This window comes from Solanum stenotomum, chromosome 10 (assembly GCF_019186545.1).
Source record: "Solanum stenotomum isolate F172 chromosome 10, ASM1918654v1, whole genome shotgun sequence".
NCBI classification, from domain to species: domain Eukaryota; kingdom Viridiplantae; phylum Streptophyta; class Magnoliopsida; order Solanales; family Solanaceae; genus Solanum; species Solanum stenotomum.
The window spans coordinates 56,257,999-56,281,118 of NC_064291.1; the positions used below are offsets into that span (position 1 = coordinate 56,257,999).

Genomic DNA, 23,120 nt, shown 5'->3' on the forward strand with positions numbered 1-23,120 from the left:
TGACACATGGTTAAGTGATGTTAGCTAGATTATCTCCTCATTCTTCTGTAGTTTGTTGTAAATAAATATGTATTTATTCCTATACATAACAATAAATCGATAAGTATATAACACAACTTAATAGATTATGGTAAAAATTAACATGTTTTATTGTATAGTGTTCTAATTGAACACGACTTGTAGTATTCTAATTAAAATTAAATATGTTTATAGAGTTCTATAAAATATCGATATCTATGATCCCATCTAAATTACACAGTTACTCTCTAAAAGTTGACGAATTTATTTATTTTATTTTCCCTCTTAACTCTCTCTTTACTATTAAATAAAACTATAATAAAATAATTATTTTACATTGATAATGTTTATAAAGAAATGATATTCGTGATTTGCAGTCAGTCACGTGTAATCGATAACTTAATGAGTGCTTTGCTCCATTTCTCGACTAAATTCAAATCGTGCACAACAGGTTATTAGGAGGTGATATTTTCAATATAATTATATTTATATTCAGTATTTAAATTTGATGTTTCTAATTAAGGATGAAGCAGCCTCATCATTTACTGCAATCCACGTTGATTATTTCATATTAATTGACTCATGTTGATTTGAACATCCTTTTAAAAAATTAATTAATCAGAAGTGTTTTTATTAAATTAATTTTATTGATAGTGTTTTGAAACTCTAAATTTAGCTATACTTCTTTATGTAGTTATTTAATACTAAAAATAATATGAAAAGAAACTCTCTTAAGTAACTTGCTAAAATGAGCAAATAGAATGAAATGTATATTTTTAATATATAGACCAAGTAAAATAAAACAAAATGGAGTAGTAGCAAGTATTTTTTCTATCACAAGTCATCACATGTTGCACATTAATTAATATTTGTCCTTAATTTGGATGCATTATTGCCATGCATTTAATTAATTAATTGAATAATCGATAAAGAAGAACTAGCAAGTATACTACACAATAACACTTCGTATATATTTTTCAAATATCTAAAAATAAATAAATATTTCATGTTGGTGATAATTATGTTATATCAATTAGAGGCGAATTCAGAATTTAATTTTTTGTTATACTTAAAATTTTGTGAGTTCAAGTCTAATATTTGTTTCAATTATGATATGTGTTCACACATGTACTTATGTTTAATTCACGTCAAATATATTAGATTCAGATTAATCGATTAACAACGAGTTATATTCGTCGTAGTTTTTATTATAATTTTAAGCATATATTCGATTATAGTAAGTTCATAAGGACATCAATAACCTTTAACTATACTGATAAAATTCTGTCTTTTTCGTCAATATAGTTTTGATACACTTTACATGTATGGAAATATTTTTTTGTTGTAGTAAGTTACAGGTCCAAGTCAAAATGTGAAAGCAATCACCTAATGATTTTAGGGGCCATGTGCATTTTTGCTCATATTTTATGTTAGTTTTTTAATTTATGTCCTCGTAATAAATATGATGTTTTCATTAGATATAAAAGAAAAAGAGAAAGAAGAAGAAAAAATCGAGCTTGAATGAAACAGAACAATATCGTTATATTTTACAAGTCATACTAGGGGCCATGTGCATTTTCGCTCATATTTTATGTTAGTTCTTTAATTTATGTTCTCGTAATAAATGACTTTTTTTACTAGATATAAATTTATATTCTCATATTGTTATATTTCACAAGTCACACTCAAGTATCAAAGAACTTTAGTTGACATAAATTTGATTTCTATAGAACAAAAATTTAAAACCAACTATTTAAACAACAAAACGTACAATTTTATGTTATTAACCAATTATACACATTTTCGGTATATATTTAAATTAATAGGGGGCCAATACTAAAAAAATCATTATTTTTTCATTGAAAAATGTTTAATAAGTTATTTTCATAAATATTTTGAGTGAATCTGTGAAAAAAAATATAATTTCAGTGAAAAAATATTTTTCCTCCATGCGTTTTTTCAATGATTTGATTCGATAAGAAAATCATATTTTATAACACAATTTTTTTCATTTATTCACGATGACAAAACTTTTGTCTGTAATATACATTTATAGTACAATAGTAATATCTTTGTAACAGATATAATAATTCCAAAGTGTAGCTATCATGACAGTAATCTTAACAACCATACAATAACAAGGTTGTGGTGGAGTGGTAAATATTCATTCATCTTTAATCGAGAGGTTTCGAGTTCAGGTCTCTCCATGGTACGAAATCCCCTTTGTTAGGGAGCGCTTTACCCCAATATGAACTTCCTAGCGTGAATTCAAATTTAGTCGGACTCCAATGTGGGTACCGAAAATTTTAAAAATCTTAACAACCCTACCAGTTGCCATAAATAGCCTCCCCTTCAATAAACATAAAATTCCAATGTCTTCATAAATTTGGTGTGAAATTTCGTTTTATCTTGGATATTTTAATTGTATATCTTATTTATCTATTTTCATGATAGTTTGTCCATTTCAAGAAATAATAACTTAAATACAATCTTTCTTTTTTTAACCATCATTTTATAATTAAATACCCTTTATTATTTCTATTAATGAGAGAATATAGTAATTCTGTTTCAAAAATGTCGCAACAGAAACAATGACCCAAAAAAAAAAAGCAACAAAATACTGTGCATAAAACTAAGAATTGTCTATGAGAAAAAAAATTAGACCAACAATATAATCTTTAGTTTGTAAGGTTGAGTAATACATGGAAAATAATATTAGTAGTCTAACATTGTATGAGAAAATATTTTTCAATTGCTATATTTGCACGACTTTAAAACTTGGAACAAATTTTAAATAATAACCTAAAAATGGAATTTACATAATCAGCCCAAAAGTTCCCTAAACATCAAATGGGCTAGCGATGATAAAAGAGAAAATTTCAGAAATAGCAAAATTAATATACATAATAAGGTTGTATAGTTATGGTTTCGATAATTGCGCTTCATAGCTATAGTTTTGTTTGCTATAGAGGTTGCGGTTTGTATATTCCACTTGCCCATTTGTACATTTCACTAGTAAATATACAAACAGGGTAATTGATTATGAATTTTTCATTAATCGTATACATTTATACAATCAGGAACCGAATTATACAAATTCTGAATTTATACAATCAGAAACTGAATTATACAAATTCAAAATTTATACAATTAAGAAACTGAATAGCAAAATTTCACGTAACTATAATTACGAATTAAAAATAATCAAACTATATCTATATCACATAATTCACTCTAGATGTTTGTCATTTCGCCTAATTTCATTTCATTTTTACTTTTATAGCTATTTATAAAATTTTGGGTAAACAACATAAATCTTACTAGTTTAGGTCCTAATTACAAGTATTCGCGGTAGTTTCGAACATTACTTCCTCTACCACATTTCGTTGGTTGGATACATGTATCTTAATTCGATGGATACATGTATCCGAGGAATTGACAAAGCAGGATACATGTTTAATTAAGGACTCCAACTAAAATATGCTTAATTTAAGGAGGAAATCACTCATTTAATAGATTTAAATATATCTTGTCTAACAACTTCTAAAAATTCAAAAATATTTTAATTCCTTCCATTTATTTTTTTGCAACAACAAAGTGAAAAAATAATTATTTTCAGAAATTTGAATTTCGAGATTTTTTTATTTTCAATTTTCATGTTTAGAGAACAACATGTTTCTCGCACTCTAGTTGGTTTTTACTTTGTTGAATAATCTGATAAAAGTATATTGTTGTTTTTGAACTAAATACATACCTTTATTTGAAAATCTTATATAAATCAAAATCATTAATACGTGCCTTTTACTAATGTGTTTGAGTATGTATCCGATTCATGTATCTAATTTCCTTAGATACATTTCATTAGGTGTATCTGCTATATATGTGTAGCTGATACATACTTAGTGACTAGATATATACTTAGCGACTTAGATGTATTAATTATGTATCAACTACATGTAACACGTAGCAGATACATGTATTTGAAATTTATTTATGTAATGTATCCAATAAATTTGTGATTGTCGTAATTTCGTAAAAATGTAATCTACAACGATCTCGTTGAAGTGTGACCAGAAACATGACAGAACCGTCTCAGATACACAAAAGATAACACACTAGATCACGACAGAAAAATCTCATATACATAGAATAACAGGCTTAGATACATGGCAAAAAACAACTCATATGTATTTAATAGAAAATATATATACATTTAATAAATAAACAAGATACATAAAATATTCTGACTAGATACATGACAGAATCATCTCAAATAAACTGAATGAAACATATGACCTACCATCTCATTACAAAAATATTTCATACTCTTTTTCATATGAAAAAATTAAAGCAAGCACTCCTGCTGCAAACCATACTACTTATAATTTGTCTTCTTTCTTTCCTCAATTTTTACTACCATCATCATTTTATTTTTCTGTTTAATTTTAGAGGAGGGGAGTGCAATTTTAACGTGGAGTGGGAGGGAGATACAGAGGAAATTGGGGGAGGTGGATGAGAGAGAAAGATATTTGCTATGAAACAAAAATCGTTTTTGATAGATATTTCAAAGAAATTATGAGTTGAGAGGATGAAAGAAGAGAGAAAATATGGTGGAGGACGTTGGAGGTGGGAGAGAGTTATTGTTGGCAGAGGAGATTCAGGGAGGTTGAATTGTTAATGTCTCTTTAATTAAGAAATTTAACTTTTAAGATAATTATTCAATATCATATTTAAGAAATTTGTGTGTCTAATTTAATTTTTTATAATATATGGTATAATTATTAAAAAGTGGTATTATGTGTAATATTTTTAAACTATAGATAAAATATGTATATATGATAGTTAAGTATAATTATTATGTAGTTTTCCCTAAAATTTTCTCTATGAAATATCCAACAGGCCTAAAGCCCATCAGTACCCATCTCTAGTAAGTCCAGTCCACATGCTTGGGCCTAGCAAATAAGGCCTTAGTTCTTCATTCTTTCTCTAAATAATTTTTCATGGTGTGAGAATCATTCTTTATTATTTTTATAATCGTATTGCTGATCATCAACTATAATATCAAAATTCACATGTGCTAAATCAGCTAAAAGATATATAATTATGATCTTAACATGGTGACCCAAACTTTGATTTGAAACTCACACAATTTATTTTTTTCAAAATACCTCTTATTAGTAGTTTTCATACATTATATATATTGCTTCAAATTTTTTTTACAACTTTCAAGAGAAGAAAGGTTATATTTTAGCTATTTCGATAGTTGGAGGACATCTTTTGATCAATTAGCTGATTAACAACAAGAATATTTTTAAACAAAATACGTAACATAAAATTAATCTATTTCGAATAATGATAGAAGTAATATTAATAATTAAAAGAAGTATTATGAACAATTATGGCTTCATACCCTACAACCTTGACTTGGTTGAGATAGCAGGACATTCCTTGGACCACCATATTCAAACCTTAATCAATGCTAATTATTACATATATTTAATTAATAATTAGGTACTCTTCTTTAATTAATGCTTTAGTTTTTTCTTTTCATTTCTTCTTTTTTTTTTGAAAAAAAAAAGGATTTCAATGAGAAGAAGATACATGCATAATTTTCTGTGCCTTTTGACACAAGTGTGATAAATTATACTCCATCGGTTCATTTTTACTTGTTACATTTTATTTTATGATATAGTCGATTTGACTAATTTTCATAATTAAAGTGATCAATTAGATTAATTTAATAATTTAGATATTTAAAAATTATGAATGCTATAAATTGCAATATAATATGTATGTTGGTTTTAGGAATTTCATTGAGATCTGATATTCTTGATTTTGTTAAAAGACTAGAATATATGTACTTCTAATGTAATGTTAAAAAATTCCTTCAATTTGTGCTGATCATAATTTAATCAATTATTTTATCACATACTAATAATTACTCTATGTTGTATAGTTTGGCATATTAGTGTAATTATCTATTGGATAAAGCACAAGTACCTCCTTAGAATATGATCGAAATCTCAAAGGCAGTATACCTTAACTAAATTAAGGCCCTATTATTCCTTGAACTCATTTTTTTTTAATGTTGTATATCTTTTGGCTTACGTGGCACACTCAGTAACTCCACGCAATTAAGGCGCGTGAGAGATATTTGAATGTCACGTAAGCCAAAAAGGTGTATAAAATTACAAAAATAAATAAATAAAGATATGTTTATGAAATTTCGGTCATAGCTAGGGATACTTCTACCTTTTCCCTACGAGGAATAAATACTACCGTTAAAATAACTATTTTGGGTATTATCGCCAAAGTAGTTTGGATATCATATTGAAATAATTAGTAAAAGATATTACGAGAGAATTTGTCTATAGTCATATCTTTTGAGATAATAATAATATTACTAATTCTGTCTTTTGAGATAATTATAAAAATAATAATAATAATAAATGTTACTCCTTAAGCCTTTTCTTTCTATTTTCATCTATTTTCTAACACTATGTAGAGTTATTCAAATGTCAAAATTCGAAAGTCTAACGTAAAGTTAAACTCCTTTAATTTATTCATGCACTTTTGTTGTTAACCATGTTCTTATGTATCACCTTTTCTACTTCTTTCAAAGATAAAGATATTCAGATCAACTCATATGCATCTTAATTATTTTGTATATTTACAACTTTTCATCAACACATATAAAAGATATCTATATAACATTATCACTACTCTCTTGTTCTTTAGATAATATACCATTGAAAATATATAAATATGGGTGTTTTTACTTTTTACACACACGTATATATATATCTTAATTTTGAAATCATTATTTTCCTTTAGTTACCTTTTTTTCTTTTAATAAATTGAAATGAATAACGTTGAGATAATAGTACGAAAAAAGGTAACATGCATGGTCATGGTAGGTTAAAGAAAGTGTAAAAGCAAGAGAAGCAAGCAATGTCAACTTTCACTTTTTCTTTCCATTTGGTATATTCAATACACGCATTAGAGTTTAACTAATCAAAATTCGACCAAATAAGACGCTATTTGGAGATCCAGCTTCCTATTAAAAAAAAATTTCATATTCATGATTTGAACTCAAAACCTTTGATTAAGAAATGAACAACTCCATTCACTGCACCACATCTTTTGATATCAACTTTCACTTTCTAATAATTATTACTCTATCCATATCAATAAAATACTTTATTATAAAATTATTTTGTCAAAAATATTGGTTTATCCAAAGGGGGTAAAATGAGTTGTACTATTTAACATATTAGTCAACAAAATTAAAAGGCCTATGTGGCTACACAACATAGTCTTTCATTAGGATTTAATGTTAAGCTCAATGCATACACCAACACCTATAGAAAAAACAAAAAAACCATAGAGTTTCCCCCATTCAAGTCTTAATTTATTTTTGCTTTTTTGGCCATGGATGTTGAACTTAAACAACACAAATACTCAAAGAATCTTGAATTCAACACTCAATTCAAAGACTCTACTGATGTACACAATACAGAGTAGCAGTAGCTGTGGCAGTTACTCCAGTTGAGTTAACTCAATGATAATGGGTTGTTGAGGAGGAAAAAAGAAAAGAAACAATAGAAAATTGTGTACATAGAGAGAGAGAGAGAGAGATGAAAAGTGGAGAAGGGACAGCAGAAAAGCAAGAAAATTTAGGGGAAAAGTTGAAGAAAATAGGGAAAAGAGGGGGACACACTACACCAGTAATACCCTTTTTGAGGCTCCAACATAATCATCAACAAAGTGTTGTTTGTGTTGTTCAAGAAAGTCATATTAAAGAAACCCCTTTTCAGAATTCTTGTGTTTCTGCTAGAAAACTTGCTGCAATTCTTTGGGAGCTTCATCAATACAAGATACCTTTTTCTGAAATGCATCATGTTAATAGTAATAATGTTCCATCTTCAAGAATTCGCCGTCTTCAGCCTTATCGCCACCATAGACACCACCTTTATGAGGATAGTAGGGTTCTTGAACATCCTGATCCTTCACCAAGTTCACCTGACCTGGTAATTTCTCTCATCTTTCTTGTATAGCTAGCTCTGTTAATGGCAAAAACCCTTTTGTTTAGTAGTGGCAGGACTTGGTAGTGTCCTTTTGACTAGATTTTCTTGATTGTTTGTGGTAAAGTTTGAATCTTTGAGGTGATTTTAGAGTGTTTTTGGATAACTTGATGTTGTTGGAGTTGCTAGTTCATCAGAATTCTCTCTATTTTTAATGGCTCTGTGAGTGGCAATTACTCTTTTGTTTAGTAGTGGCAGAGCTTGGTAGTTTAACTAATTTTGTGTCATTTGGTGGTTTGGTGATTAAATTTTCTCGTTGTTTGTGGTAAAGTTGGAATCTTTGAGGTAACTTTTGAGCTGACTGGTGTTGTTGGAGTTGCTGGTTCATCTGAATTCTCTACTTTCTTCTTTTGAAATGAAAAAAAGGAGCTATATGTCAATTACCTTTTTGTTTAATAGTGGAAGAATTTGGTAGTTTAGCTAATCTTGTGTCATTTGGAGGTTCCTTTTGATTTGATTTTCTTGATTGTTTGTGGTAAAAGTGGAATCTTTGAGGTTACTTTCGAGCTGACTGATGTGTTGGAGTTGCTAGTTCATCAAAATTCTCTCCTTTTTCTTAATAAGCTCTTGAATGGCAATTACCCTTTTGTTTAATAGTGGCAGAACATGGTAGTTTAGCTAACCATGTGTCATTTAATGGATCCTTTTGATTAAATTTTCTTGATTTTTGTGCTGAAGTTGGGACCTTTGAGGTGACTGATGTTGTTGGAGTTACTGGTTTTTGCTGTCCCCTTCTGTTTCTCTGTCTCTGCTGTGTTTTGTTTTTTTTTTTATCTCAATTTGATCCACAAGACTACTACCTTCGCCATTCTTCATCTGCCTAAGATTCTTTATTTACTCAAATACTCCCAAAATTGGTTCTATGATTCGAGTATCTTAGCGTGCAAGAGATACCTCTAGCTTTTTGGTTTGTCAGCCTAGAGTTGTTGGACAGATTAACCCCGAAATAAGTTGATTGACAGCCGTGACCAAGTAGTTAGACTCTATGCCTAGTTTGTACTAAAGATTGTAACTTTGATTCCTTAGAGAATGTCAGTGTAATAAGCTTCTAAGGACCAACAAATTATTATGCCTCTAACTGGGTCTCCAGCGAGGACTGGGAAACTTGTTTAGTTATCGTGTTGTCTGATTTTGTTTTCATGATTTTTAATGCTCAGCATTCTCCATGAACATTTGTGTGTGTTTTTGCCAGCCAGGAAGTGCGGGCAGTTTGAGGCGGCATGTTGCTGCATCGTTGATGCAACATCATCGATCGATTGAAAGGACTAATCATGCGATTCAACCTGTATCTCCTGCAAGCTATGGCAGTTCAATGGAGGTAAAGAGAGTGCTAATCTGCATTGATGACATCTTTACGAGTGATACTTAATTAAACTCCTCTCTAGGTCATTTCAATACAACATTTCAGTAAGGAATTTAGAACTGATGAAAATCTCAAAGTAATTTAGGTGATAGGATTTTATACTCTTTAGCATCGAGAATCCTCAAAGACTTTAGTTGACTCTCTGCAGACATAGAACACATGTCCTACATGCTCTACTTGTTCATCATTTCAATCTTCGAAGCTTCTTTCACTGCAAACATCTTGATTGGATCATTTTATCTCATGGTTCCAGAAAGTGATTAGTAACTTAAAACATTGGTTATATAGTATCCTCTTGGTAACTGCAGTCATCAGCTATCTGTTAACCAACATGCACAGTCTTCTCTTTAGTTCATCTTCTACGTCTGTTTTCGCCGTAGTTATTGTTAGACCAATCTAATCAATATCTGTAAACTAGTTAGCGAGGATCAATTTTCAGGAGGGTGGGTATGTTAAAAGGTGTTGGCTAAAATGAGCAAAAACATCTTTGCAATAACTCATGTGATAAATTTTTTCAGATTGCACCTTACAACGCTGCAGTTACATCGTCTAGTTCTATAGACTTGAAAGGGAGGATTGGAGAGACAAGCTACAGCCTCAAAACATCTACAGAACTTCTAAAAGTACTGAATAGAATCTGGGGCCTGGAAGAGCAGCATGCGTCCAACATGTCACTCGTGAAAGCATTAAAGAAAGAATTAGATCATGCTCGTGTGCGGATCAAGGAGCTGGTGCGAGATCAGCAAGTGGATAGACATGAAATAGATGAATTGATGAAGCAGATAACAGAGGATAAAGTGGTAAGGAAAAGTAAGGAGCAAGATCGAATTAGTGCTGCGGTTCAGTCTGTCAGAGATGAACTGGAAGATGAAAGAAAGCTAAGAAAACGCTCAGAGAGCTTGCATCGGAGACTGGCTAGGGAGCTGTATGAGGTGAAAACATCTCTTGCCAATGCTTCAAAAGAGTGGGACAAAGAGAAAAAGTCTCGACAACTTCTCGAAGACCTTTGTGATGAGTTTGCTTGGGGAATAAGACATTATGAACAGGAGTTGCATTCTGTAAGACATAAATCTGACAAAGATTGGACTGAAAGGACTAATAGTGATCAACTAATTCTGCACATTTCCGAAGCATGGATTGATGAACGGATGCAGACAAAAATGGAACCTCAATATGGTCAAGGTGATAAAAGCTCAATCATAGAAAAATTCAGGTCTGAAATAGAGACATTTATTAAAACTAAACAAACCGGTATCAGGAATAATGTTAACTTAGGGGATCCCACCTACCGACGAGGTTCTCTGGATTCCATCCCTCTTAATGTTGCTGGCAGCGCTCCGCAAGATGAGGGCGATGACGAAGATTCTCTTAGCAGTGATTCACATTGTTTTGAGCTGCAAAAACCAAGTGCTTCTGACTTGAGACCCCGCGAGAATGGTGCCAAGGAAAAGAGTGCTGAAGAAACAATGAGGCCTAATTACATAGTGAGGAAACCTGCATTACACGAAAGGTCAAAAAGTAGCAGCATGTCCAATTTACAAGTGAAGTTTGAAGAACAGATGAACCGGGCTGCATTACCAAGTGAAAGCAGGAACGAGCTTGACGATAATGATCCAGGAGAAACTAGTGAAAAGAACCAAGTTGAAATAAGCACTTCGAACAAGTTCGAGATATGTGAAGTAACAGAAGAAGGTAGTTCTGGGAAAAAGAACAAAGCTGATGGAACTCCTGGAGTTAACTCAAACTATATGATTGATGAATTAATTAGAAGCCATTATTTATTGTCAGATAGTGGAAACATGCCACCTGAAAATGATTATGAGTTAGCTTCTTATGGTACTTCTGTTAGAAGGGCTCGAGCTAGTCCGGTCAGGCAATGGACGGAGAAGCTTCCCTCACATGAGAACATATCCGAGTCATCAACTAAATTGCCACCAGATTTGAAGGAGAACACTTTGAAGGCCAAGTTAATGGAAGCAAGAACAAGGGGTCAACGTTCACGATCACGATCACGATTGAAAGGTACCAAGATCTCCCTTTAGTTCTACAATCAAATGCTTTGGTAGCTTGAAACATTTTATTGCATGCCACGAGGATCAGTGCTATGTGAATATTTTAATTCGTTCCTAATAACCACGAGATGATACACGTATTTGGACAACATAAAACGAGACGAATTCAAGATATTGGTTTTCTGAGTCCCAACGGATCCTTTTATAACGATGGACGAGATGGCAAGTTCAAATGCAACAGAATATCCGTCAGTGCTATGTTTGAGTTCCTCTGCAGATTTTTGAGGTTTTCTGTTTAGATGATAAATGTTACATTAGCTGCACATCATGTACATTTCTCAGAAAGGTACTACAATGGGCCTTTTAATTATATGTTGAATGCTTCTTGTCTAGGCCACTTGAATGATTTGTGTACCTTTAATGTTTCATTGAGTACATCATGTTACATGAGAAACTTGCTTCTAAATTACATAGGATTCTTATTCTGTGGTGGTGGTTGGGAGGGGGGGGGGGGGGGGTCCCATATATAATTGATAGTGTTTTGTTATATAAGTCTACAACAACTGTGAATAGGGTATATGTCAAGTACAACTTCCTAATCAAACAAATTCTGGTACTTGTATGGGTGGGAGGTAGCACGTACCCACTGGAATAGTCGAGGTGGACATAAGTTGGTTCAGACACCACCATCTGTTGGGAGGTAGCAGGTAGCAAATGAAATAGCCGAGGTACACGCAAGTTTGAAGTTCTTGAGCATTTGTATAAGGAATGAATGCTACGAATGCTCTTTTTTTCCCTAATTCATTTTGTGTGAGAAGCTGTGATCCAACTTCTTTCGCCTTGAACGACTCCGGTCCTTTTGAATCTGTTAAATGGCTACTCCAAGGTAAAGGAAATTCAAAAAACAAATTGATTTTTTTAAAATCATGGTAAAAAGATCCCTTTTGAGCAAAGTCTTTATGAGAAAAATGTTAGAATACAGTCAACTTTATTTTATGATAAAAATGTAAGAATGTGGTCTTTTTTGTGTGTGTAAGCCAGAATATTGTAATGAGCAGATATTAAATCCAATTTAACCTTGTTGGAAAAGGTAATTAAAATCGAAATGGGGCCTAAAATAGGTACATTTGCATAAATTAGCCCTCTACATTTCAACTTTTTCACTTTTATAGTTTATAGTTTATAGTCCAACTTGTTATTTTTAAGTATTTTGTTTTTAATAAAATGGGCTTATTTGGGCCTTACTCAACAACAGTCAAAAAACATGGAACAATCGAAACACTTATTATGTGTTAAACGGTTTTAATTTCTAGCTTGCCACGTGTTCCTCTGTTAGCCTTAGAAGCTAATTTTTTTCAAAGCGATGATGATTTTGACATATTTCGCGTAATATAGGACCATTTTCTGTGTTCAATTTCATAAATCATAATAACATTATTATTATTATAATCAGATAGATAATTTAAATATTATTATGCTCTCTCATGTTTTTGCTTGCGATATGTATTAATTAATTGCTCTATTATGCTCTTGCTTTAGTTGGACAAAGATTATGAAATCTTAACTTAGCTAGTGGAGTTGACTAAATATGATTTTTTAGAAACTTTGTCGAAGACAAATCTATATGATATCTTATTGAAATGGGCATTTTTATGTTGCATGATTCTTGAATTTATTTTGTAATTATACATCATTAGTGGACCAAAAGTTCCATTACGTAGTCTTAATTACCCTTCCTATAACAATTTAACAACCAACTCCAAACTTTAAAGGAGATATTTTAGTCAATCGTTTATTATTTAGGGTTTATTATTTAGGATGATACGCTTATCATTATGCCGAACATTATGACTGAAAGTAAAGTCTATCAAGCCAGCTTTATATTCGATCATGACTCCGACCTGGTCAACTGGGTCACCCCAACCTCCTCGAGTCCTTGTGGGCCTTGTCATAGGCAGGATATTGGTGTTACCAAACAATCTCTCTCCCAACACCTGCCTCATGCAACATGTTGCTCTGGGTAATTGAATCCATGATCTTGACTCTAATACTACTTATCACAAGAACGTTTTTCAAATACTAAACAGGACGAGGTTTATCCCTGCGCGGCAGCTAACATCGAGAGTTGGAGACTATAAGGGTTATTTGGTTATATCATGAAGAATTAGATAAGGATATGTTATGAATCGAGATATCCCTTGAAATTAGTTAATCACTTTCTATATGGTATATATAGTTAATTTTATCATTTTAGTACAAAATATCTTGGGACTAATTAATGCTCAGAATCAAACGCTGAATAAAATAATCTCTTATTTTATTTTGATATTGTTAACCCTTATACCACCTACTAAAAGATCATTAACATTAATTATTTATTAATGTGATAGAAGAGACTAGAAAACACCATTTGTAAATTCATTTTTGGTGCTAGGTAGTTGAGGCCCACTACCAGTTTTGACTTTTTTTCTTGAGTTTGTTTATATTAATTACCAATTACAATATGGATTTGCAACACTTGACTATATACTGTTCAAGATAAGAGATGATGCTTGAAAAGACAGTAGTGATTAATGAACTAATCAAGTTCAATTCACACTATTTTTTTTTTCTCTTAATGGGTTAAAATACATAGGCCCCATTATATAAAGGTAAATCAAACTTTAAAATCTTCCATGTCTTGAAACCAACCAGCAAAATTTAATTTTCTATATCAAATCACAAGTCATATCTAAGGAATTTTTTTCGTTTAGGTAATACTTTTCGCTTTTTCATAAATTAAATTATGTGAATCTTAATAATATTTTAAAAATTATAAATTATTTTTATGGAAGAAGAATTGAGAAAACTTTTATTCCAACTAGGAAAATTATAAATTAACTAGTATAGAGACTACCTTTGAATAGACTTTAGGTGTATTCGATATTGAGGAAAATATTTTTCATAATTTTTTTATATTTGATTGATAAAAGAAATTGGATAATAGTTTTTTAAAAAATAAACTCCTTAAAAAAAAGAAGAAAATGACTTTTTTTTTAATGAAAGTAGAAAAAACAAGTTTCACAAGTAGATTTCAGGTTAATTGTGTCAGTCTCACGTACCCTTCCATGATTATCCACCATTTCCATCGGCTATTGTATTTGTTAAGATTATAAACAAATGTTTTAAGATAGTATTTCAACAAATGTTTTAAGATAGTATTTCTTACTTACATATCAAATGTAAATAAAAATCTATTCTTTTTTATAAGTATTTATCGTCGAAGTATTTTTCTGTACCAAATACACCCTTTGTGTTGGTTAAAGATGGTGCATATCCTTCAATTATAAACTTTTAGATTATTTTTTTGTTGAATTATGGGGAAGTAGGACCAAAGCCCTATTTAGCATAGTTTTGTTTGAGTTTTGTGATGCATATCCTAAATAACAAAATGTTCAAGAATTTATTTAAATCAAGTTAAAACAAATATATAAAAATAAAAATTTCAATCTTTCAAAGATTCTTTTTTGAGGAAAGGAGAAATAATATGGGGTACTTGTCAGGCACTGAAGAAAATAATTAAAAACCAGCTCATATCTACAATTTAATTTCAGCCTTGCATCGTGTCATTAGATAAGTATTGCGATTAAATCAGCTAAAAAAAATGTCCATTAAAAAATTAAAATTATAAGAACTTGTTAAGTAATTCTTAAATGTTTCTACTTATCTGGATGAAATAATAATTATAGTAAATGTTAATATTTCAATTAAAGTATTAAAATGTTGAAGTCCTATTTGATTTGAAATATGATTAGTTGGTCAGGATTATCAATATCAATTATATACATTAATAAAAAGTTGATAAACATTTATGAAATATAAAAATAATATATAGAAATAAAAACCAAATTTACAACACGTCTCATTCCACAAATGTATATTATGGAAAAGAATAATCGAACATAACATAACAATATAAAGGAAAGTAAACAAAAAGGACAAGAAAAAAGGTCGGACAAGAAAAGGAAAATTTGTACAACTTTATTTTTGGTTTCCCATCCGTGTCCGATACCACTCAGAATAAAACACTTTCTAATAAAAGTGATTTCATACTCGAAGAATTTAAACTCGAGATCTTTAATTAAGAATATAGAAATGCTTTGTTACACCAAGAAAAAAAATACAAAAAAAATTGTATTTGAGCTTCATCATCATGTAATATATATCTCAGCAATATAATAATAATAAAATATCCATTGGAGAGCTTCAGAAAAACCCTAAACACCCTTGAGCTTCAAAGTCATCGGAATTTGAAATTTATGAGTGCTGAAATTGTCACCGAATTCGTACTCCGTTTTGATCACTGAATTAATAATTAAATATTCATATTATAAATATAAAGTTTAAACAAAAAACTATTGAATTTATTCGAACCCGTACCTAATATGGTAGCTCCGCTCCAGCTTTAATAGATCAAGCTTCACATAAAAACAGCTCAAGGTTAAATTAGGATCAGGGCAAATATAAGCTGCAAATAAAAAAAAAGATAAAGATATTAATTAGTGTGTAAACCTTAATTAATTAACCAAGAAAATTTCAAGTGTATATTTAACCCTAGCAAGTTAATTAAACCATGCATGACCACTACTATATATGTTTAATTTGTCTAATAAATATTAGGTACTCGGTAAAATAATCGATATGAAAAAAGGTAAGAGGGAGCTCCCTTCAGTCCAAGTACAGGAAGCTCAAGACTCAACTTGTACTCCCGCTTCATTCACTCAGCTGTTGAGGTGGCATTCGACTATCAAGACCTCAACATTTGGATGAATGAGTCGGCAGCAAATTGAACCCTATCGCCCCCCGTGTGTGGACCGAAGAAAGCTCTCTTCATATATATATCCAATCAGATAACAATAATTATTACGCCTCAATCAGATACACTTCGTTCCACTTAATACTATAACAACTTAACCCTATAACACAAGACATTTGCATATTAACTTCTTTTTTTTTATGTAGATGATATGAGAGAAATATATGCTAAGAGGTAAAGAGGAAATGTGGAGTACTAGCTAGGTGTTAAGCTCATGAGATTTATTAGAAGAAGAAATGGGATTTATATAAGCAAGGGAAAAGGCAATGACAAGACAAATATATGATGGCTAATAAATTAAAATATTGATAATGTATTTTTTTTTATTATATATATTATTATATGGAACAAAGTTATTCATATTCTTCATTTTATTTTTTAAATTATTTTTTCTTGGTTGCCTTGCTTAGCTAACCTTTGTATTGTACACTCCTTCCAATCTTTATGCATTATGGAAAAGCCCATCACTTCCTTTGCATATGCTTTGCTTTTTATGATTTTAATATTGAAAATATATGCATTAAAATATACCGTTAAATCTTTTTATAACGATCATTATTTATACTAATATTTCATTATAACGATTTAAATTGTTTTTTTTCATGTTATCTATAATCAGTGGCGAACCTATGTTGTGACTTATGGGTGCTTAAGCACTGATTGCTTTTTGTGACAACATTATTATTTATGTACAAAATTTAGTAAATCAATGAAATATATTAACTGAGCACCCATTATATGTAGCAATTTCCAAACTAAAAATAGTTGAGCACCCATGATGCAAAATTTATGGATCCGCTACTGTCTATAATAATATTTTGTTATCATAGCAATCAAACAATAGCTGAACAAATAATATTGTTATACAAAAATTTGACCAATATGGAGCATAGGCAAGAAAAGGAAAAATAATGAGAGCATGCACTGACAATTAATCAACCACTTATATCATTTGATGTTGGGAATAGTATTTGTTTTTGTGAAAGTGTTGGTCAACCATTTATCACTAATTCCCTCAATTTTTTTCTTTAAATCCTACATAAACTGCATATAATAATTAAGCTTTTATATCTGTTAATGGGAAATTTAGGTCGAATAATAATAGGACATTGACTATGTTATCCTGTATACACACCAAAAGTGGACACATAGTTAGGGAGGAGGATTGTCCAAAAGAAATTTAAGGATCTTGTCTCGATTCGATGTGAGATGATCTTTCGATCAACACCACTCTCACATCCAAATATGAATATTCTTTATCTGAAGCTCCACTATCCATTATAGAAAGGTTGAACTTAATTACTCTTACATACGTTGCATCTCTATGTAAATGGTTATTTTTACAACTTCAACTCGTGATTTCCTGGTCCGACGAGGATAACTTTTTTCATATGCCTACTACTGATTAAATTAACCAACTCTGTTGATAACAATGATAGATATAGTATTATATATTAATCCTTAGTTAGCAAAAAGATTAAGCACCTAAGACAAACCACTTTTGATGTACAGAAAAACCCTAAAGATTCCATAATAGACCCTAATTAGCTCTTCCTTGATTAGGGCCAATTAGTATAATCCTAGTTTGACAATTACTCTTAGTAGCCTTTTTGTTATGTTCATTCTTGTCTCTACGTGTGTCTAGCCTACTCCTTTTATATAGATAACAATAAATTGATCTTATAATTTTTAATTAATATCAAGATTACATGTGTTAGAATGCAATTTTTTTTATTTGTTTATTAAAATACACATTTTCTTTTAATATACTCTTTTATTTCATTATTGAAATTTCAAATTCGAGATCTAAGAATAGAGAAACTTCTAATAACTAGAAATCTACATTTTTATTATTACATATATAATATAGATTTCATGCAAACTAAATCTATATTAATTAGATCAATAAATATAGAAACATTAATTTTTTTTATGTGTGGTAGTTCATTTCATATAATTGATCACCCTAAATAATGCACCTTGCCACTAGACAAATACCTCCAAAAGCTTGTGCAGTAGGGAATTTTAATTTACACTATATTTAGAATGATACTATTGAAATAGAATTAAATAAATGGAATATTCAATCATTGAAGTTCTTAATAATTTGAGGAGAAAATGCTAGCTATTTTAATTTACATGGTCACTCTTTTAATTTAACCTTCTTTTGAAATTAATTGGACTCTTTATTATCTTGCGATCTTCTTTCTTGAGCTAACTTTTGAGGTTGAGTTAGACAAATTCCTTTAAACATATTATTCGAGTTGAGCTTCCAATACTACGCTCCCAAATAGATTGTTCAAGCATTTAGTACCAGACATTGTTTAAACGTGCGGGGACATGGATGTAGACTTCCACATCGAAGGGAGATCCGACGAGATGAATTCTTATATATATATAGTCTTGAACGACCTTCTTTATCTTAAGCTACCTTAGAGTAGAAAAACTATTTCCGACCGCTCAAAATAACCTCACAATATCCCTATGATGACAAAAGAACTTTAATAAAGTACACATATATTCCTGTCAAGCACAATTATTCGAGCTATAAATATATTAAAAAAATTATATCAGAATTCTGAACCCACATATCTCTGTTGGCCACAATATTTTGAAGTCCAAAGCATATCTTCCTCCCTTCCCCCACCATTTGGAAGGGAAAAAAAGTGGAAATAATTTGGCTTTGTATGGGCCATTTTATAACTATTTAAGTTATATACATCGTTAATATTATTTTATATTAAGTTATTAATAAATTTTAACACGTAATAGTAGTTAGTTACCATTTCATCAATTACTTATACATAAATGTATCATTAAATTTGATTTTATCTATTATTTATGCATCATTCAACTTTAAGTGTGCCTAAGTAAACACGTGTAACATGTGTTTGTAGGTCAGATTTTTCTCTCAATTATTTTACTGATCATATTCTCTCTATCCCAATTATCAAAACGTTTGTTGACAGAAGCTACAGACTTGAAATGAACAGTGAAAAAATAATAATTTTGCAGGCTAGATGTAACAAAAGCTAGAAATTAAAGATCAAGAAGAAATGCTAACCTGAGTTTTATGGTACAGTAGTGGACTGCTCCATTTTTAATTAGAGATATTTCGAATTCAAATTTTGAATATATATTTTTCAACTTTGTCGTTTGGAGCTGATATGCTATTTGTATATATGTGAGTCATTTGTATAACAATAGGGGTATATATATGTCACTTTCATAACGAGGTGTATGTTAGCTTTAAATGACAAAATTGAGGGGTATATTAGACAGAGGTGGAGCTAGGTGAGGGGTGAGGGTTTATGGGTTCGGACGAACCCAACAACTTTTCTGTAGACCCTATATTTGTATTAGAAAATTAATTAAATATTTATGTATATTAATTTGTGAACCCCTAATAAAGTTGATTGACGGTTATTATCGAAATTTAGAACCTCAAACTCTTAATCCTCGCTTCACCTCTGATATTATACCCTTTTCCCTATAAAAAATCTTATTGGAGTGTCACTCCCGAATGGGTCCTGCAATATGCGATTCAAATTTATTCGAAGCTTTAATATAGGTTCCGAACACTAGGTGAGAATTTAAAAAAAATAAAAATCAAGAAGAAATAAGTTTATGGATTCTTCTATATTTCTGAAGATGTAATGTACTTCAATTTATCTGTTGAATTACAACCGGATATTTTACCTGATGTTTTTACCCGTTTTTATTTTATTAATAATAATTTAATTCTGCAACTTTATATATTCTGTGAAATATTTACTGTATTTATTTTTTATTTCTTCTTCATCATCATTATTATAACCTGTTAAATCCAACCATCAATTCAATTGCCAGCAAATTACACAACTGCCCACATGCCATTGTCTTTTTTTTCTTCTAAGTTTTCATTTCATCAACTCATTATTATTCTTGTTTCTGCATTTTGTGTCATTCTCTAGTCTTTACTATTTTAAATTTTTAGTTACAACTTAACAACAATTGGAATTGGAAAAATTGGACAATTAGTTACACTTCATGGAAATGGAAATAACCTAGTTTCTTTAGGTGACTGCAATTAGAATTCGACCAAATTTAAATTTATGTTATTAAAGTTTACATCGAGGTTGTTTTTTTTTACCTAAAAGTATTTTTGTTATTCTCTCGGTTGCAATTTATGTAAATGGTTTTCGTGAGTCTTTTCCTATTCTTTTGACTTTAATATTTGAAATTGTTTTTAAACATAGAATTAAAATCTTTCTTTATTATTTTTTAAGAGATTTTTCTAGAGTCTTTTCAAATTCTCCAATTTCACTAGGGGTTTGAAAAGTATAAGAATGTATATTAGAAGTTTATAATTAGGGGTGACAAAATTGATACATACAAATATGATCCATCCAATTCGCTTAAGTTTGGATAGATACCCTAGTTTACTTGACTTGTATGTTTTTGAAAAGTTTTATGAGGTACCTTATTTCAAAATACATAGACTGCGATAATTATATGAAACTTAACATGTAATTGAAATTCAAGTAAAATGACTGAATTTTAGACATATGACACAAGATATTTTATTTGAAGGCTTTGTAGTGTCGAGTCTGATTTCAAATACCACATAAAGTTATTCTGAGATTGATAAACTTATGCCTTAAATTATGATCCAAAAAGACTAGCATCTCCCATTTTTATACAAGTGTTGTTTGAATAGTTTTCAAAAGAAATTCCATTTAGAAAATATTTCCTACCTTATTGTTGGAAAATAGAACAAAACTTTTCCACAAGCACCATTAATCTCTTCCCTTGAAACTATAATTTGGTTCAAAAATATTATACACCATGTGCAATTTATTTTATTTTAGCTTCTTGAAACAAAAAGAAAAGGAATAAGGAATTTCATTATTCTAATGCTATATGATTTATTAAATTGCTCAGCATATTTCATAAATAGAAAAACATGTATATAAATATACTATTCATAGATTTGCAATATATTATATTGGCTAAGGCTGCCAACTTCCATGATCCTTGGTATATAATAATAATCAATTTAATAATAATGTTCTTCATGTCTGGCATTTAGCAATAATATAATTAAAGTATTAAGCAAATATTAATTTTCAAATTTTTTATCATTTTTTTATTGTTGTGTTCCATGAGAAGATAGCATTCCACTTTGGTACTGTATTGGAAATTGGAATCAATAATAATGATAAGAAATCGTTGGATTTGTACTAACAAAAGAATAAATATGAATTAATTATGACCCAAAGGTACTAATATTAACCAACTAAATTTAGCAAACGTTTTTTGGTTGTTAATTAGGAAAAAGAAGGAAAAAAAATATTCTAAGTGCATATTAACATCATCAAATCTTTTTGAATGACCTTATTCTTCTTTTGTCTTCTTTTAATTTGGTTCTTTCTTATTGTTTAGTACTACTTTGGAATATAATTATAATTTTTACCCTTTATGAGTTCATACTTTAATGATGTGATTTGATATGCTAAACTCTTCTTTAATAAGTTTAAAAATAGGTAAAAAGGAACATTTTTGGTAAATAGGAGTAATATAGAATATTGTATGTTCCATCTTTTTTCATGTTATTTTCTTGAAATTAGTACAAGAAGCTGTGGTTATACTTCTCGATAATGGAATCCAGGGACAACCAAGGAGGGACAAACATAGTTAGTATATCTATTGTGAGTATTATGAAAAATCGTATAAGAAAATATTAGACAACGACCTAAAAATATGTAAGTTATTGTACGTTAGACGATACTTTATCTGTAATGCTTGAACATTATATGAGCAGACATTAGACCCGAGTCTAACATTATCCATAAGGGTAATTTTTTGGTGACTATATTTGCACAACTTCTAAAAAAAGGGAACAAAATCTAAATAATTGCCTAAAAAAAGACATTTGCATAAATCAGCCCATTTTCTTTAGGTTGGGCTTTTATACTTTTTGGGTTGAGATTAGTTATTGAAAAATGGGTAAATCACATAAATATGCTATATTAAAAAAATATTTACCATTTATGTCAATATAATATTTCTAACTAAATATAACAATTTTTTGAAATTAAAAAAAAATGTACCGTCGCTTGGCTCTTTCTTGTCCCTTTTTCCTCTTCCTCTTTATTTTTTATTTCTTCTTCTTCATCTTTCTTTCTCTATAATTATTATCNCATATATAGTAGTGTTATATTTTTTAAAAAATATTTAAATATAAATGTGTGAACCATGTTAAAAGTATCATATATTAATGCGATGATGATTGGGTGCAGTTCTCTAAGTGAGATATAAAAATTTAAATCTTATATCTATCTTGTCTCTTTGAGTAACACTTTTCCAAGTGGTTATCAGTTACACTTTTGTCGTTTCAACTAATTTTTCTTTTGTTTTTTTTCCTTTATTCTTTCAAAATTTTCAAGTGTGTTACAATGAGAATTCCTAAAAAATTTAGCATTGTAATTTTTTTATATAATTAAATCAAATGTGTATATTAAAATTTAAAACTAGTAGTATTATATATTTTGGACCTATAATTTTTAAACTTTAATGGTTCATATTACGAACTAAAAGTCAAATCGATCAAATTTATATTTAAGATACATTTTTTCGTAATCGTGCACCCATCTAGCCGAAATCCTGAATACGCCTCTGCTTTTTGCTTTTTAAAAATGATATAATTCAGATAATATGTTATATATTATAAGTGAAATTAAAACTAAACTTCATCATCAGTTGCTATAAGACGAAGTATTAACCATGAATTTTCTAAATTTTTTTTT

General features: G+C 29.8%; 2 protein-coding genes across 2 annotated transcripts in view; one reads left to right on the forward strand and one right to left on the reverse strand.

The window, feature by feature from the left end:
• The window catches only part of LOC125841284 (ABC transporter C family member 10-like), a 170,641-nt gene that overhangs the window by 116,351 nt on the left and 31,170 nt on the right, over positions 1–23,120 (reverse strand). The window lies entirely within an intron of this gene.
• LOC125841291 (uncharacterized protein At5g41620-like) lies at positions 7,370–11,937 on the forward strand. The gene is made up of 3 exons (XM_049520393.1): positions 7,370–8,048; positions 9,295–9,420; positions 9,984–11,937. Exons 1-3 carry the CDS (start codon positions 7,656–7,658, stop codon positions 11,505–11,507), a joined length of 2,043 nt encoding a protein of 680 aa, XP_049376350.1. The 5' UTR covers positions 7,370–7,655; the 3' UTR covers positions 11,508–11,937.